This window comes from Gallinula chloropus (assembly GCF_964237585.1).
Source record: "Gallinula chloropus genome assembly, chromosome: Z".
Lineage (NCBI taxonomy): Eukaryota > Metazoa > Chordata > Aves > Gruiformes > Rallidae > Gallinula > Gallinula chloropus.
Genome location: NC_140089.1, coordinates 36,086,426 through 36,104,438, shown reverse-complemented (window position 1 = coordinate 36,104,438; position 18,013 = coordinate 36,086,426). Strand labels below are relative to the sequence as shown.

Below are 18,013 nucleotides of genomic sequence, written 5' to 3'. Positions count from 1 at the left end.
TATCAAACATAAATTTTTAAGACATAAAAAGATTTTCTAAAGACAGAAAGCCGAATGAAATTTCTCTTTCTGGTCTTTTGTTTCACATTAATATCTATTTAACTTTACATTACTAAAATATTGTGTTTCTAATATCCTTCATTAAGAGCAAAAACCCCCACCAAATCCAAATCTTACAGTGACAAGATAGAGGTATTATAAGAACCTCAGTTCCTTCAGTATGAAACATGAGTCTATGAAGAACCCAGAGTTCTAGAATTTATGCAAGAAGTGTAATTTCATCAAATCCTCAGGAAGAAAGAAAATATTATGATTAGTAAGGCCAAATGGTAAATAATTTGGACTAGAACAGAGCTTGGATTTAAAAATCCTAAAACTGGAAAAAAAGCACAATCTGTTCCCAGACTACAGAAAACATTCAACATTCAAACTCTGCAAGATTGTAGTCCCATTTCATAGTAAAGATATGACATCCAGACAAATAAAAACAACTTACATGGTGAGAGGCAGCACCAGGTTCCTCCACAGATTCTCTCAGAATTACCACTCTAGATCTTTGATCTTACAAACTGAAATAGTAACTAACCTCAACAAACAGTTCCATCCAGACTTTCTAAAGTCTCTTCTGAATCCTACACCTAAAACTAGAATTCCCATGAGATGATTGTTTCAGTGTACACACAATGTTGACTTTCTTCACAGTCCATCTACCTAGGTATTTAGCACAGCAAATGAAGACTTTCTTTCAGGTTAGATTCTACCTGCATTACAAAGTCTATCTTAACAAAATAATGGTTTCCTTTCACTTAGCAAAATCAGTTTTTATCATATGCTGTTTGATCACAACTGCTACATAACCGTTTCACACTGAAACTCAATTTAACATTCAAAACATATTCCAAATAAATGTCATGGACTTCACCTATTCATAGGGAAGGGGATCCAATGCCATCTTTTTGCCGCTGTTGTCACAGATCAGAAAACAGTACCACAAAATATGGAGACAACATACCTATGTTCCACCATACTCATCTTCTGTATGACTTCCCTAAATCAGCAAAAGAGAGCAGGTATCAAGGAAATGGGTATCTAAGAGCTTCAGAGCTAATAGCACAGCCTTACATATACTCTTGCTCCCTCTCAACTTCAGCACAAAGCTGAGCTAATGCTAACTGTACAACACCTAACCACCAGCTAGCAGGAGAGGGAAAAAGACTGCACAGTCCTGTAAGCAGATGCAAGCCCACTGCTTAAACCGCAAGCTGGAAACAGGCGTACAGTGGCTTAGTAAAGGGTAAAATACCGTCTCAGCAACAGAACAGAGTTTACACACCACTCAGACTAGAGAAATCGTGCACATCTCTACCAAAGTATCTGAGTTAGGAAACAGCATTTTTGATCTACAGCCACCAACTGGCCCACGACACATACCCCGAAGTTTTCTTCCAGTGAAACTCCAGGAATAAAGTGCCATAGGGAACATAAAGCCACGAGGCAAGACATGTCCAGAAGCACTTTATATAAGAGTTTAATTAAGAATCACTTCCCAGGTTTCTTCTTACCCAGTTACTCAAGTCAGCTAGCTGGGCAGCTAAGTCAGAGGCAATGGCCACCCGAGTACACTTTGCAAGCTCCTATTTACAGTTGGAAATCCAATTGTCACAGCCATATCTCTAATTACTGCACATACTGCTACAATAGGCACCAGTAACAAACATTGAAGAGCAGGTTATCCAGCACCGATCTTGATCTCATATGTCCCCAAGAGGGGATAAAAGCCAATGAAAGGGCTTCCATCATCCATTCACCCTCAGAACGTTTATATTTGGCATCCTCCAAAATCCAAGCGATTTATATCATATGCAAAAAAGCCTTCTGATCATCTAATAGAGAAGAATAGGTTGGCAAAAAAATTATCGCAGAATCATAGAGTGGTTGGAAGAGACTTTTAAAGGTCATATAGTCCACCTCCTGTCCCCCCAGCCCCGTCCTGCAGTAAGCAGGGACATCTTTAACTAGATCAGATTGCTAAAGCTTCATCATGATGCAATTCCTTTATGAAGAACATGCAGCCACCACACCAGAAATATTCCCCAAACCAGGTATGATTGATTTATTTTATTCATCAGGAGAATTAGACCTCCTGTTGTAAAATGAACACTCCAAATCATTGAGGAAATTAAATTATAAGGAAAAAAAAATGTAGCTTGGAGAAATGTTTGTAAGAATCATCACAGAGAGTCTCAAGAAAAGGTTGGACTTCATTAAGCCTTTTTGTTAACCCAGCCACTGATTTCGCCATGTATTTATTGGAGCAGCAACTTTTTAGATGCAGATACACAATAAAACTGGGTTTTTTTGAGTAAAACTGGCCAGAACAGCAGCACACAAAGATCCAGGCAAGCTGAAAACATCTATACAATTTGCTCTAATGCATTACAATTAAAGACATTAGATATAGACTATAATACTACAGAAGCCTGAGTAATTGCTGGTTAAAGTTTTAATATCATTATACTCCTGAAACCATACTTTATTAAGTAATACTTTACAACAAAGGCTTAAAAGTTTCTATTGAGTATAATAGCTTTTTTTTTTTCTTTAAGAACTTTTATGGCATCTTCTGCATTTTCATTTTTAAAAAGCTTATTACTGGAAGATTTACTTGACAAACTACTAGAAAATGTAGACAGCATTTCTTCGAAGGTATTTTAAGATATTTTAAAATATATATTGGCATAATGGAAGTTACTGGGTAACTTTAAAAAAAAATCATGCTTTCTGAGTTAGAGATTTAGTACTAGAAAGCAAAAAAACATAAACCTGCATCTGATGGTGAGACTGCTCCAAAAAAAAGCAACTTTGTTGTCTGCTGAACTATTACACTATTATCACAAGTAAAAATCAAACCTGTGCACTAATGGTGTAAACTAGGGACTGTGCTTGTTATGCATTATCATCTCTGTACATTAGAACCTCAATCATACTCAAACAAATTCACTAAAGTGTGGTTTTCAATCTGCTAACTATGCATTCCATAATAGCCTGTAATTATTAAAAACTGACAAGAAAGCTACGCCACCTGTGTTTATGTGAAGCCAGGTAATGAAAAAAACAACAACGCTGTCATCACCTCTCAATTCCTGATTGCATTATCAAAACTGTAGCCGAGTTTGGCATCTGGGTGTGACCTTGTTAACTGCTAGGGTAATTAAATTTATTCTATTGGGAAAAGGGATGATAAATTATTAGCAAGAAGATTTTGTTCACATTTTATTAAATTGGCCTGTCAAAGGGTCGGCCAAATTATCAAGGGCCTCATTTATTGGAGGCCAGCCATATTGCCACATCTGTTACAATTATTTATAATTTCAGCAGTTGAAAACCAACTGAGTTAGGCATCCGCCATGTAAAGTAATTTACAAATTATCTGATGAGGGAGTGTTTTAGCTTCTCCCTCATTTCTAGCCAGCAGAAAGCCGCGCTGTAATTACAGAACACGATTAGGTTCTTTGGGGAACTTATCTTGCACTCATAGCCATAGTAAGATGCAGCAAGAACATATGGAGGAGCTTGTGCTTCTACTCCCTGAAGCTCGTGACCCGCCTGCCGCTGAGCCCTTGAGTTGAATTTGAATGAGAGTGCCATGGCTAATGTTCTACACATGCACCATTTATGCCACAAAACAAATCGGATCACTGTTAATTATGAAGCAGCTATAATCAGGCCTTCACATCTGTGTAATGTGAAGCGCAGTAGGCTGTATTCCAATAATGTATGACTACCTTTGGGTCGCAAATTGCGAGCCATATTGCCTCAGTAGTAGTTACTGAATTCAAAGTAAGTCCTTTGATAAAAGCCCATCACAAAGATATTTTTATCCATTTTTTTTTTAAACACAAGCCTTTCTTTATCAGCTATTGACCAGAACAGTTAAAGCATATGGCACAAGTTCATTAATGAACAGTAGCACACAGCACTCTAATTTAATGAAACCACTTGAGCCATAAAAATCAGATTTAGTTAATTCCCTCTTTCCTTTTTTTTTTTTCTTTTCTGCATCTAGCCTATACCCTCGACTCCAACATAATGTCATGGGTGATCTTGCTGTAAAATATAATTATTTTCTCGTACATTTATAAACAGATTTTATATTTTAAGAGCCTGTGCATTTTGTAACGTGCAAAGGCGAGGGGGGGGGGGGGGAGCGGGTGGAGACAAAAGGAAAGACATTGAAAATTGGAAAGAAATGTCCAAGTAGTTTCCCCAGCATAACCCAAAATTTAGCCTGGTAACAATTAATAGACCATATATCATTTGTATTTTAGAAATGACTGTCTGGCAGCTGTCGTCTAACAAAAAAATATTCTTTATTTGGTGAAAAATATTTCTGTGAGAAAGCAGCTAAACAAGCAGCACCCAGATGGCAAACCAGCTACAGTTTAATTAATCCACTAAAAGCCATTCAGTTTTCAGTAAGGGTAATGTAATTTTGAATAATTGTAGGGAAAAAAAATCACTAAACATTCTTAAGTTTTATTATAGCAGCATGAATAGTGCCGCTATAGAGTAGTTAAAGTTGAGTTGCTCTTTCCATTATAAAGCCCACATTTTCAGTATCTTGGTCCTCTCAGATTACTGTACATTGAAAACTGATAAATGGAATGTCAAACTAAACTAAATGAAAATTAAACTCTTCAAAACTGGATGCAGTTTTTCCTTTTGGTCCTTTTAACACTCTAGAACAGGATGTAGATTAGCTTTCAGAAGTTTTGCAGTACCTCTGTAAAGTACACGGCATTTCTTTCCTCTTTTAAAATATAATTTCAAAAGCTGCACAAAACCTCTATTCCATGTTTAATAGACTATACGCACCTGGATCCTGGCACACCTACAACGTTGCAGGTGAAGCCCCAAACTGTCATAGTAAAACACACCCAACTGTAACTGAAATTGAATTTTATGGTGATCGAGTGCTAGTTTAGTGTGATCCTAATAGCAACAATGACTTCACAGACTCTATTAGACAGTCATAACTCCATACAGCTTTTCTGAGGACAAGGGTATAGCTTGAACCACGGAGTACAAACTCCTTTGTATGTGTCTATAATACCCCAGAACTGTGCAGTTAAAATACAAAGAAATTCCAGGAAATAATAACAACAATAATAATTACTAATTATTATTATTTATTGAACATAGATCTGTATTTTCTCCTTTTCATCTTGTTTAAAGGCATATATACAAGCTATTTTAAATGTAGTTTCATAAGACACTGGCATAAAAAAAGTTTATAAACCAACAAATTACTACTGCTTCTTTGATCAATAATCAGCCTCATGCTTACACTAGTTTTTAAAAAAGTGGTTAGCTGTAACCTGCCATATTAAATTTTCTATTAAAATTATAATCAAGATTAAATGATATTTTAATATTAATACTGAAAATAACATGTGCCTAATTTAAAGTTTAAATTACAATTATTGACATATTGAAAGCATCAGAAAATATCAGTATTTTCTGTTACAAAGGTATTTAGATCCGGAGCAAATCTCCCTTTACAAGTGAACTGTCTTTACTATAAGGGTAAGAAGCTCCAAATAACAGATAGTTTGTATTTTAAGGGAATAATGCCATTTGAAAAATCTTACTGATATTTTCTGTCATTAAAGACTTAACTATTTACTCAGCTTGTTATGCTGCCTAAATTGGTCAATTTTAGTTCCATTTTACTTTCTTCAAAGCCCAAACCTTCAAGGAAACAGTTATAAAGTCTTCCTTAATGATGTGCTGCAGTATTAAATGCTCATGATGATTTTATGTCATGTCCCATACAATTACCTTCTCTCTACAGTGTATCTATTTTGAGATCTATGAGATCCAGTTTAGGATGAGAGGATACGGTCTTATGAGAAGAGGAAATGGTCTCAAGTTGAGTCAGGGGAGGTTTAGATTGGGCATTAGGAAAAAATTCATCTCTAAGCACGGTCAGGCATTGTAACAGGCTGCCCAGAGAGGTGGTGGCGTCACCATCCCTGGAGGTGTTCAAAGAAGGTGTTGATGGGGCACTCCAGGACATGGTTTAGTTGACATGGTGGTATAGAGCAGATGGTTGGACTTGATGATCTTAGAGATATTTTCCAACCTTAAGGATTATATGATTCTATGAATTCAAATGCTTTTTTAGTATGTTGACTATTTCTAAAAACTCAAATGTATTTGTGGCAAACTTTGACCCACAGGGGGTGCAAGACCAAGAAACTCAGAATACAAATAAATGGGTAAGTTTTCTAATAGTAAAGGCTAAATAAGCTGCTGTAATATATAATGGTTGCTGTAATATAAAAATCCTTTTGTTAAGAATTAGTTTGAGCAACTGAAACAATCCCTACCTGTAAAAGATAATTTAGACCACCCCTCTTCGAACAGGATACCCGCCTCTTGTCATGTGTATCATTAAGAAGAAATAGAAAAGTAAGCCTCAAAAGTGACTTTAAATATTCATATTGCACTATTAGGTATATTGGACAAAAACAACAGAACTAGTAAAATAAATAAGTTACCCTCTCCAACTAGTTTTTTACCACTTATATTTCAATCAAAATCCATGCTGTACTATATATGCCTAATGACTGAAATACTGATGTTAGGAAACAGTATACTAAGACCCACTGTGACTTGAAGGCCTTTACATGGCAACAAGGGGTAAAGTTTTTTTTTAAACTTTCTATTTGTGTATTTCTCATATAAACCTTCCTAAATTCAAATTTTTATTTTAGTTAAAAAGAAACCAGCAATTCTTTATTATAAACTTAAGTTACATCTATGTGCAATTTCCAGCTTCATTTTTTTACTATTTTTTATTCAGACTTGTAAAAACTTCATAATGAGAAATTAAGATGCAGCTACAAAAGTGCAAGTGAATTACGTATTAGGTTGACTGCACATACCTGTAAGATGCTACAGTTGCAAAAAAAGGGAAATATTTAAATGTCTGTTAATTGCTGTTCTTTGATCAACCATAATTCTTAATACTGTCTTTGATGTCAGCACACATATGAAAAGGAGTCAAGACAGAAATGAGTGCCTTGGTTCAGTAAATATATTTAAATATTTACCATTCACATGGGTAATGATCTGGTATATTAACCATTTGACTAAATGTATGGTATATATCTCAGAGCTAAAAATGAACACCAATAATGAAACAGAACCAAAGCAACAATTACATGAGATTTAATTAATCAAACCCCATGAGCTTATATTCTGAAAACTATTTTTTTGTTCTGTTCTTCTTTACTGTGCAGTGTGAATGAACATAGATCTAACTAAAAACCCTTTTAAATTAAAAGATGCCTAATTTCTCTGATCAAAGAAAAGGTATGTGAGAGCTGCTGAATGTACACATACTGAGATGTAAATTTATTGTAAAGCAGATTCAAATTCTTGAAAGCAAGGTTCAAATTCTTGATCACATACATACATTACCAGAATATTCAAGTTGAAATCAACCAAAAGTTTGCCCTCACAAACACAAGTGCCACACTGACTAGACAAAGATTGCATAAAAATAGGCATTATTTTACCCTTAATGAAAGCAAACTGAGATAATATTTCTAATACAGCTTCAACAGCAAAAAAGTTCCAATCCAGGAAAGAGTATGTGGTAACATATGCAACACTGATGCATAATCTTCCTGGCTAGAGAGTCTGAAGAAGATATATTACTGCTGTCAACAGACTGTTAGCATGTCCCACAGGATGAACTTTCAGCAAAGCACATATCTGAACATGCTCAAGATATCAAAATTACCCAAGAAGTACAGCTTTCATTTAAACCAACTTCTTTGAGGAAGGACTGTTTTAAAAAATGTTAACAGAAAAACTAGATGTCTGCATTGCTTTGGTATCCTGTTAATTAAGCTTCTAGTCCAAATCTATCCTGTACTAGTGGTGTTACAGTCAAGAGAGAACAGAAAGAGTTAGAAGCACCTCTAATCACATAACTTCAGAACTTCACACATGACCAGAATTCTGGTTATCTTGTTACAAGTCACAAAATAAATGAAAGGTGGAAACTTTCTTCCTCTGCAGAAACCTCATCTGTGGAACCACACAAAATCATCACCCTTCTAGTGTTTATGCAAGACAGTAAAGTTGGTAATGGGAAATTCATCATCAAAATGCAGCCAACAATGAACATTACAACGCATTCCTGAAAGACATACTCCAGCCTTTCAGCCAGAGCAAGACAGCATGGCAACAAAATGTGGGATATTTGCTACAGCAGAATGGAGGAAGGCTGGTCAAGAGAAAATATTAAGCATGTTAAACATGTAAGCACACATGGCTTACCTCTGTTCCACAAACCTATCAACTGAGGATGCTACCTATATGCATTTCCCTCCCTATGAGGCTGCTTAAGTAACACTATTAATTTCTCCCATCAGAGCCTGGTTTAAGACTAATTTACTGAAAAATGAAGGTCCACATCTTGAATTTGGTTTTCTATACTGCATTCATTATCCTAAGTTGTCTGTTTTTTCTTCCTACCATGCCCATGCCTTCTCCACTAGCACTAGCTAAGTATGTGACTGAGCTCATGACAAATTGCATAAATGTTCAAATGATGTATTTCTGCAGAAGGTCAGACTGAGCTTCCATTCACTAACAAAACAGCAAGTTCTCTGAATAATTGTAAGTATAGTCTGTACTAGGTTTTGGGTGGGATAGAGTTAATTTTTACAAGAAGGTGGGAGGCAACACAGCTAGGCTAACTGACTCAAATTTGACATCATGCTCAGTATATGATGGGGACTGGCCAGAGGGATGGGACTGCTGCTCAGGGAAGGGATGGGCATCAGGGTCTGTGCAGTGAGCAAATTGCACTGGGTATCACCCGCTTTGTATATACTTTTCTAAGTATCATTGTTGTTTTCCTCCGCCTTTGCTGTCCCAGTAAACTGTCCTTATCCCAACCCATGACTTTCACATTTTACTTCCAATTCTCCTCTCAATCCCACTGTGAAGGAGAAGTAAGCAAGAGACTGTGTGGGCCTTAGTTGCTGACTGGCGCTAAACCACAACTCCTTCAAATACAATGGGAATAGGGAGCGTGCCAGAGAGTCCAAAAGGCTGAGATCAAAATGGAAACATAAGAGAAAGCCAACATAAGGTTACAAGAAAATAGTTATTTGTACCCATGTTCGCCATGAAATAATTTAGGAAGGCCTCACATTTGGATCCCAATTTACATGGAACATACTGGTCACTGTACTTCAGATAAAGACATAGAATAAAAAACCCGAAAGAAATAGGAACAATTCACACACACTGGGTGTGATTAATTTAAAACATCCAAGGGAAATCAAGTGTAAAATTGAATCACCGATTATATATTGTCACTAGCTTCTAAAATAGTCATACTATTAACCTCAGAAATTTCCAGAAGTTCTTTTAAGATGTAAACAAAATTGATCTAGAATAGACAAAGCCTGGGAGGAAAGATGTGCCCAAGACAACTAGTTAGTATTCAAGGATGATCCCCTGCTAGATGAAGTCAGGTAAATATACCAGGAGGTCTGCATGGATGAACAAGGAGTCCCTGGACAAACTCAAACACAAAAAGAAAGCCTACAAAGGGTAGAAGCAAGGTGAAGAGCAACTAAAGTCATCTACTTGGACTTTTGCAAAGTGCTCAACACTGTCCCACACAACAGCATCGTCTCTGAATCAGAGACATGGTTTTGATGGAGGGACAACTCAGTGGATAAGGCACTGGCTGGATAGTTGCACTCCAGAGATGCGGTCAATGGCTCAATGCCCAAATAGAGACCAGTGTCAATCATCAGAAGGTGGTATGGGGACCGGTGCTGTTTCACAACTTTGTCAGCAACATGGAAAGTGGGAGCAAGTTTTCTGAAAACACCAAGCTGTGTGGTGCAGTCAACATGCTGGGGGGAAGGGATGCCATCCCGAGAGACCTTGACAGGCTTGAGAGGTGGCCCATGCAGACTACATGAAGTTCAACAAGGGCAACTATAAGGTGCTGTGCATGGGTCATAGCAATCCCATGGATTGGCTGGATGGAGAATGGATTGAGAGCAACCCTGAGGAGAAGGACTGGGGATCCTTTCATTAACTGGGATTCAATGAAAAGCCCAAGACAAGCACTTGCAGTTCAGAAAGTCAGCCATACTCTGGGCTGCATCAGAACCATTATGACCAGCAGGTCAAGGAAGGTGATTCTGCCCCTCTGCTCTCGTGAGACCCCACCTGGAGTACTGCGCCCAGCTATAGAGTCCCCAGTACAAGAAAGACATTGAGCTACTGGAGCAAGTCCAGAGGAGGGCCACAAAGATGATCAGAGGGCTGCAGCACCTCTCCTGTGAAGACAGGCTGAGACAGTTGGGCTTGTTTGACCTAAAGAAGGCTCCAAGGAGACCCTACTGCAGCCTTCAAGTGTCTAAAAGGGACACACAAGAAAGGTGGAGAGGGAATGTTTACAAAGGCATGTAGTGATAGGATAAGAGTAATGGCTTTGCACTTAAGGAAGGTAGATTTAGATTAGATATAATGAAGAAATTCTTTACTGTGGGGTGGTGAGGCATTGTAACAGGCTGCATAGAGAAGCTGTGCCTGACCCCTCCTTGGCAGTGTTGAAGGCCAGGTTGGATGAGGCTTTGGGCAACCTGGTCTAGTGGTGGGTGTCCCTACTCATGCCAGGGAGGTTGGACCTAGACGATCTTTGGATGTCCCTTCTGACCCAACCCATTCTATGATTCTGTGATCTGAATGAAATTGTAAACTTAGATTTGAAATGGATTTCAGCAAATCTCCACACTAGGTGCACTTAAGGAAATCCAACTGGTGTGTTTTAAGGGGAGGCAAAAATCTTACAGTAAAAGAATTGCTTTAATTATGAGAAATAAGTAATAGCAATAAATGCTTAGTTTACTCAGTGGGAAAGAGTCACCTGTGGGGGCCCATATGTTCAAAAATATAGAAAGGTAGGAAGCTAGTGTAATAAAGAAATTTTCTAATACTGCTAAGCTATTCAGGATAACAAAGACAAAAGCCAATGCCAAATGCTTACACCAGGTCCACAGGGGATACAGCGTGACTCAATAATAAACTGCCACACAAGATCCAAGTTAGGCAATATAGGTAATCTACATGGAGAGAAGCATTGCAGCGTTACTTCACAAAGACAACAAAGGCCTCCTTATCCTCAGGAATTACAATCCAGAGATACGATAAAAGCCTTTATGATTAAAAAAAATGCAAAAAAACCTCTTCAGAGCAATACCAGATGATGAAAGCAGGTTGATATATTCAGAAATAAAGCCTAAGCATTCAAGAAACCATGATCCAAATCTATGTTTAGAGCAGAAACAGCTCGAGATTAATTTCATAACATTTTTTTAAAATCCACCAAAATCTTCTGAAAGAAAAAAACCCCAATTATGTCTATGTCTAAGATTCAGAAAAAGGTCAGGAATACATAAGAGTTAAACACTCTCCCAGAAAAAATGTACTTTATAATTTGCGAAGCAAAATTATCAAACCATTAGATTAAGAGGAACTTTAAAAAAAGGTATACAATATGGGTCCAAGAAAAAAATCTTAATAACTTAAACACTATAAAATTAGAACATTCATTCTGGAAAGACCATCATGAACACAACACATGCAGGAGATACTACATTCAGTGATTTTGGATTTATAGCTCATCACTACTTACACAAGCTTAGAGGAATCAAGTGTGGTTTTTTATATATTCCTTTGGGCTCCAGAATATTCCTTCGGGCTCCTGAATAAAACCCTAGACTATAAATATACCCTACCTGACCACGCTAAGTGAAGCTTTACAGTTAATAAGCATTATCACTTTACCTATTTTCCCTTCTTTGCTTAATCAAGGGTAAGAGTGCTGGTAAAAGGGAAATGTATAAGCACATCTCATTGACAAATATAAGAAGCAGCTAAGTAACAGATTGATATTAAAAAACTGTCTTGGGTAGATCATTCCAAAGCCTTTCAAACTCACTTGAAGTCATAAATTTGCCTTTGGAAAATATTAGGGGTATACACAATGGACTTTTTATCATAGTTCCAAATAGCACATTAAAGCTTAGAAATTTTTTTAGTGAAATGTTTCTCCCCATCATAATGCTTTCTTTAGATCTGTGATCTAAAGTTTACTTGCAGGGTCAGGAACAATGAAACAAATCAGGACCAATATATTTAATTTTCACAGACAAAACGCAGAAACTTCAATTTTTTTTTCTTTAGGAATTTGATTTAAGGAATAAAAAAACCCTCAAGTTTTATTTTTATTTTTGGTGTCTGTGTTAGAGAACATAAGTAAGAATCTTGTTGAATACTGACATCATTACTCAGTTTTGGTTCGGGTTTTTTTTTTCCCCAGGGCAGATTTAATTGTCTACAACTGCAACAGCACAGTGGCACAGCTATTCTCAAAAAAAGCCCTACAATTTCCTCTAAAACAGCCTGGTATAGAAACTTAATTTACAACAAGAACAACTTATACTATATTAGAAGGGGATTCACCTGTACTTCACATCTTGGAGAAGAATTCTGACGTGCTGCCTTTAAAGCATCATGAACTTGCTGAAGTTCCTCTTGTAACTGACAAATCTTTTCATCTTTTCCAAGTAACTGATCCTGAAGAGAAGCACAGCTTTGTTGCAGTTGAACTTCATGTGCTTTAACAGTTTCAAAACCTGAAGTCAATTCATTACAAAGCTATGAGAGAGAAGAGACAGAATAGAGTTAAAAATAACTGATGAAGATGGTTATATAAATACAAGAGAAGAGGAAATAAGATTCAAGCCACTTGTCCTCAAAGATCACCCTCTTTTCTGTTTTACTATTTTTTTCACACTTCATATCATTCTGCCTCCTTTCATGATCTTTACATACAAAAATAGTGTTTATAGCAATCACTGACCCATTGTTTGAAATAAATTCTTTGCAAAAAAACACAACTAGTCTTAGAATACTATCAGGTTTAGTCACTTTTTATGGCATTCGTAAATACAAATGGACACCTAAAATTCAGGTTTTATTTTATTTCATGAACAGTTTATGTAAAATACAGAAGGAAAAAAAAATCCCTTATTGAGAATAGGCCAAAAAAATTAAACATCTGTTCTGGGAATGAAATTAAAGAGCAAGAATACTACATGCCATCTAATCTGTTACAGAGTAGTTCGATCTCTTAAAACTAACATTTTTAATATAGCTTGGATAGAAATACGGTGAATCCACTAATGCCTACTGCATTTTGTATGAAATTTAAAATGTCTGTTTAAATAATTATTCTGTAGGAAAATTTTTGGCATTAACTATATAACTCCGAGATGATATTACAGGTTTTTACCCCTGGGTGTTGCTTCACTGTTCTTGTTTTGAAGACAGAATACTCTTTCTTCAATTGCTTCAGAAGAGTTTCCATACACAAAAAGAATGTCTAGAGCAACACCTAAGTAATAACTAGTAGTACATGCCGTCTATCTGACAAAAATAAATTATTCTGCAAGAAGAGAACTGAACAACCACCTCATACCTCTATTTTTACCCCTTTTCAATATAAACATCTGAAAACTATTTAAGACAAAATTAGCTTTTTATTAAAAATGCATTAGCAGTTTGAAAAATAAACTTGTAGTTAAACAGTAGACATTCTGAAGGAAATACATGACTCTGCAGCTTTACTACATAAACACAGATTACTCTCTATTTCAGTCTTTCATTCCTTTGACTGTCCTTTTTCCTCAAAATAAACAATACTCCTTCCGACTACTTATTTGACCATAAAATAATCTGTAGAAGGTATGTATTTCTGCAGCTGACAGTTTTCTTTGGAAAATCCATTTTTGCCATTCAACCCAAAATAAATAAAAACAAAAATTAGAATTTCCAAATCTGTTAGTAATGTTTATAAGCACAAAGAAATGACATAAGTAATTTTACTTGTAAAATTTTCATTATTATTTGTCTTGTCAACTTTACTTAAATGGCACATTTCTTTCTCCCTTTAGTCTGCTTATATCACTTAGCAGTTAAAACCTTTGAAAAACAGTCAAAATTTTTAGATTATGAAATGCCTACCTAATATTTTTTGAGAAATTGAAACAATAATACTTCTTCCCTTCCTTTGTTCTATCTCTCAAAATCCATTTAGGACAAAGTAGATTACTTCTTATCTATTTCCAAAGCAGACCAGAGATCATGTCTCTCAAGCCAAATTAATTTTAAGTCCAGATAGACTGGTATTTTAGTTTATTCCAAGTCTTAAAAATTAAATGTTTACATTGAAATTCCTGTGCCTAGTGAATCTTTCTTATACATTTAAGAAAGTTTACACAATCTCTAGAAATGCGAGTTCAAGATTATTTAAAAGAGTAGGTATCTCACAGCAAATAAACAGTTCCATTTATCAAATGTCCTTCCAAACACATGGAACATCAAGACAGTTACTTCCAGCTATAAAAATACAAGCTCATTAACTAGATCATACTGGTATGACAATTTGCTGGTTTTATAACTAGCATCACTTAAGTAGTCATAATTACAGTATCTGAAAGGTAACATCCTAATAAGATGAATGAAGAACATCAAAAATACGGTTTTTTATAGTTGGCAGCCACATCCCCTAATGTAGCTAATGGGTATTTTTGGTAGTCAGCATTTGTCAGGACAAGACAAATAGCATGTCTTTTTACTTGCATAAACTTTTCCAACCTTTCCTGCTTTGAAAACAGCAATAACAAAACACATACATTTCAAGTATAAAACCACCTAAAAGCTATGTGTAAAAAACACATTCACATCAACACATTCACATTACACTGACATATATTTTTAAAACAGCATCATTGTACTAGTTTATAGGAGACAGATTATTTTTTTAAAGTTATTTCACATCAGGAAAATTTGAATTGAAAATCATGTGCTTGAAAAGAATTAGTTTAATCTATCAGCTACAAATACCTAGAACGGCTTCCAAATTTCCATTTGGCACCCTATTTTTTAATTTATGACCATGCACTGTTTTGTGGATTACAAACAGGTTTAATGTTTACATGGGATTATTTTGGTGGGTTTTTCTTATTTCTGATGCTGTTTTAGCACAGAATCACAGAATCACAGAATCTTAGGGGTTGGAAGGGACCTCAAGAGATCATCGGGTCCAACCCCCCTGCCAAAGCAGGAGGCAACACATTTAATCACACTGCAGTCATACGTTCCAGAACATACAGAACTGCACAACATGGTGAAACAGGTCTACCATTAATAAGGATATAAAATGTGAGGTGTAAAGAAAGACATAAAATGAAGATCAGAGGACTAGCGATGGAACACTGAGTAGAAAATTCAAGAGAAAAATATTGTAAATTATTTATCTCAGAACTAGCAGGCTTCACAGAAAAGAGGAGTCAAATCTTGACTGTACATAAATGAATCGTTATACCTTAGATGAATGTCAATAAGACATGAGATTTACTCAGGAAATTGTGTAATCCCCAAGAAGAAAAATAAAAAAATTATTTACTTTTCTAGATAGAAAGACAAATAAAAATGTTTTTAAATTTTTTTATCCATTTAATGAAATTTGGTAGTCAAAATAAAAGCAACAGCCACCAACACAAGACTGTGCTCTGAAAGAACAGAGATGCTGTACAGACGGCATTTTGAGAATCACTTTTTAATGCCTTAGAGCTGTCTCTTCACTGTTAGGCAACATTGACTATCACAGGTGAAGGTACTTAAAAACAAATAAAAAAAGATTAAAAGTATCTGAAATCAGTACACAGTAATAAATTCTGTCTATATGACACAAGAGCCTATTTATCAGACAGGAAGGAAGAGCAACTTAGCTGACCTACAGAAAATAAAGTATCCCATATTTCTCAGCTACCTTAACAATTTCCTATATTGATTCAACTGATTTTACCAGAAAACAGTTTTTGCTAGATCTCTGAAGAGTTACTCAAACCAGAAAACTTCATCTGAAAAATAAGTATGCTTAATTTTATCAAGTAACCTAAAATGCCAGACCAAAGGTTGAACTTCCAGGACGACCAAGAGATATGACTCTAAAGCCTGCCCACATACAATAGAAAATATTTAGCAGCCTGAAAATGGTGGCGTGAGGCAAAGGACTGACATATATTAAACATATGTTAATAAAATTAAGCTAGTCTACACCAAAGAAAGCTGAGGAATCCCAACAAGACTTAGTAAAATTAAACAATTAACCCATTAACATGTGTTCTTGTATTGTATGTTAGCCAGAATCACAGCGCAACAGGAAAAAAATTGTAGAGCAAACCACCTGACACAAATTACTGACACTAACATTATAAAAGTGTGCAGAATTTATTTTAAACTACGTTTAGACTGCTCCTGTATGCTGAATGCCAATTACCAGCTGGGACACATTTTCAGCTCCAACATAACTTCCAATTCCATAATCTAAAAGGTATTTCAATTAATTCTTTCATAGGCTATTCTATGGTATCAACTAAAGCACAGAAAGCGGAGACATGCAGGAAAGTTCCTTCAAAAGTATGCTCCTGTGAGGAACTAACATTAAGGTAGATCCATTAAAACACAGCAGTAGCCAATTACATACACTAGGTATAAAACAAGTGTTTTCCTACATTAAATGTTTTATCTAAGTGCTATTCAGATAAATGCTAAATGTTAAATGCTCTAAAAACCAATGTATTACTGAGATCTGTAATACACAAATGAAAAAATGTCTAAATTAACAATTAGCTACGAGGGAAATTATTACAGTGCCATTGTAGAAATCCATGTTACAAGATCATGCTGTTTATGGGAATTTGACAAGACCAAGGGCAGAAATCAGCTGGAGAAGCTCTAGGGTGAACCTTAAGAGGCACTCCAGACAGACCATATACAGCACATCCACGGCATTTACTTTTCAAATGGAAAAGCAGAGATAGCGTGATTTTTTTTTTTAAGATGAAAGACCATGAAAGATTACCTATGATACAAGTGAGAGGTTAAGAAGGAAAATAAAAGAAAGTACAGAATGGATGTAAGTAACATTAGACAACATGCACGCAAGAGTCACTAGTATAAGCTAAAAGAGATGCGTTGTCCTCAACTTTATGGTATTATATAATTACAAATACCGTGACGGTTTTGGAAACCACTTAAAATGGATAATTTTAGCAATACACATTCTCAAAAATAACGGTGTAGTACATAAGAGGACATTTCAGGTTTTTTGATTAGTGTTGCTACCACAAAAATTAACACTGACAAGTCTACGTTCTTCAGTGGATCCAACATTTCCTGTTTCCTAAGTGATTTCCACTTCCCCCACCAAAGCAACACTCCAGTATTCCTCCATCTAATCACCTTTGTGCAACTTCTTGTGTTGATAAGGCTATCTAAACGTTGGGTTTGAGCACTGTTTTTTGAACATATCAACATTTTGACACATTTCTCTCCGAAAGACTTTTTATCAGCAACAACTTCTCTGAGAAATGCTATCAGATTTGATTACAGAGATTAGAAATGCTACTATTTCAATTTCTTCTCTATGTAGTGTGATGTCAGAAAACATTCACTAGCCTTGTAAAGAACACTAATTCTGCTAGTTAATGCAGAAAACTGTTAATAATTCATAATTCAAATGGAGTAATTTAAAAATCGCCCAATCTGATTACACACCAAATTCAGATATATTTAAATCTTAATCTAAACCCAAATATATTTATATTTAAATCTTAAACTCAGATCAAAATTGGCATTATTCACAAACACATTTAATAAGCTTATTCTTAAGATTTTTCTTCCTTTATTCATGTACTACCATTACACTCTCATCAGTTTACATAAATGTTCTCTTATTGTAAAAAATTACATTATTTTTGCCAGAAACATTAAGACTATGGCTTGCAAACATAACTGAAAGATTTAGAACTATATATTTACTTTTTTTTTTTTC

The 18,013-nt window shown here is 35.6% G+C and overlaps 1 protein-coding gene across 1 annotated transcript in view; it reads right to left on the bottom strand.

Moving 5' to 3' along the window:
- Positions 1-18,013, bottom strand: part of CNTLN (centlein) — a gene marked incomplete at its 5' end in the record, with an annotated part of 194,879 nt that overhangs the window by 108,339 nt on the left and 68,527 nt on the right. Inside the window, one exon of the mRNA XM_084278162.1 lies at positions 12,574-12,768. Coding sequence (XP_084134288.1) covers positions 12,574-12,768 — 195 coding nt within the window. The remainder of the gene's footprint in view (positions 1-12,573; positions 12,769-18,013) is intronic.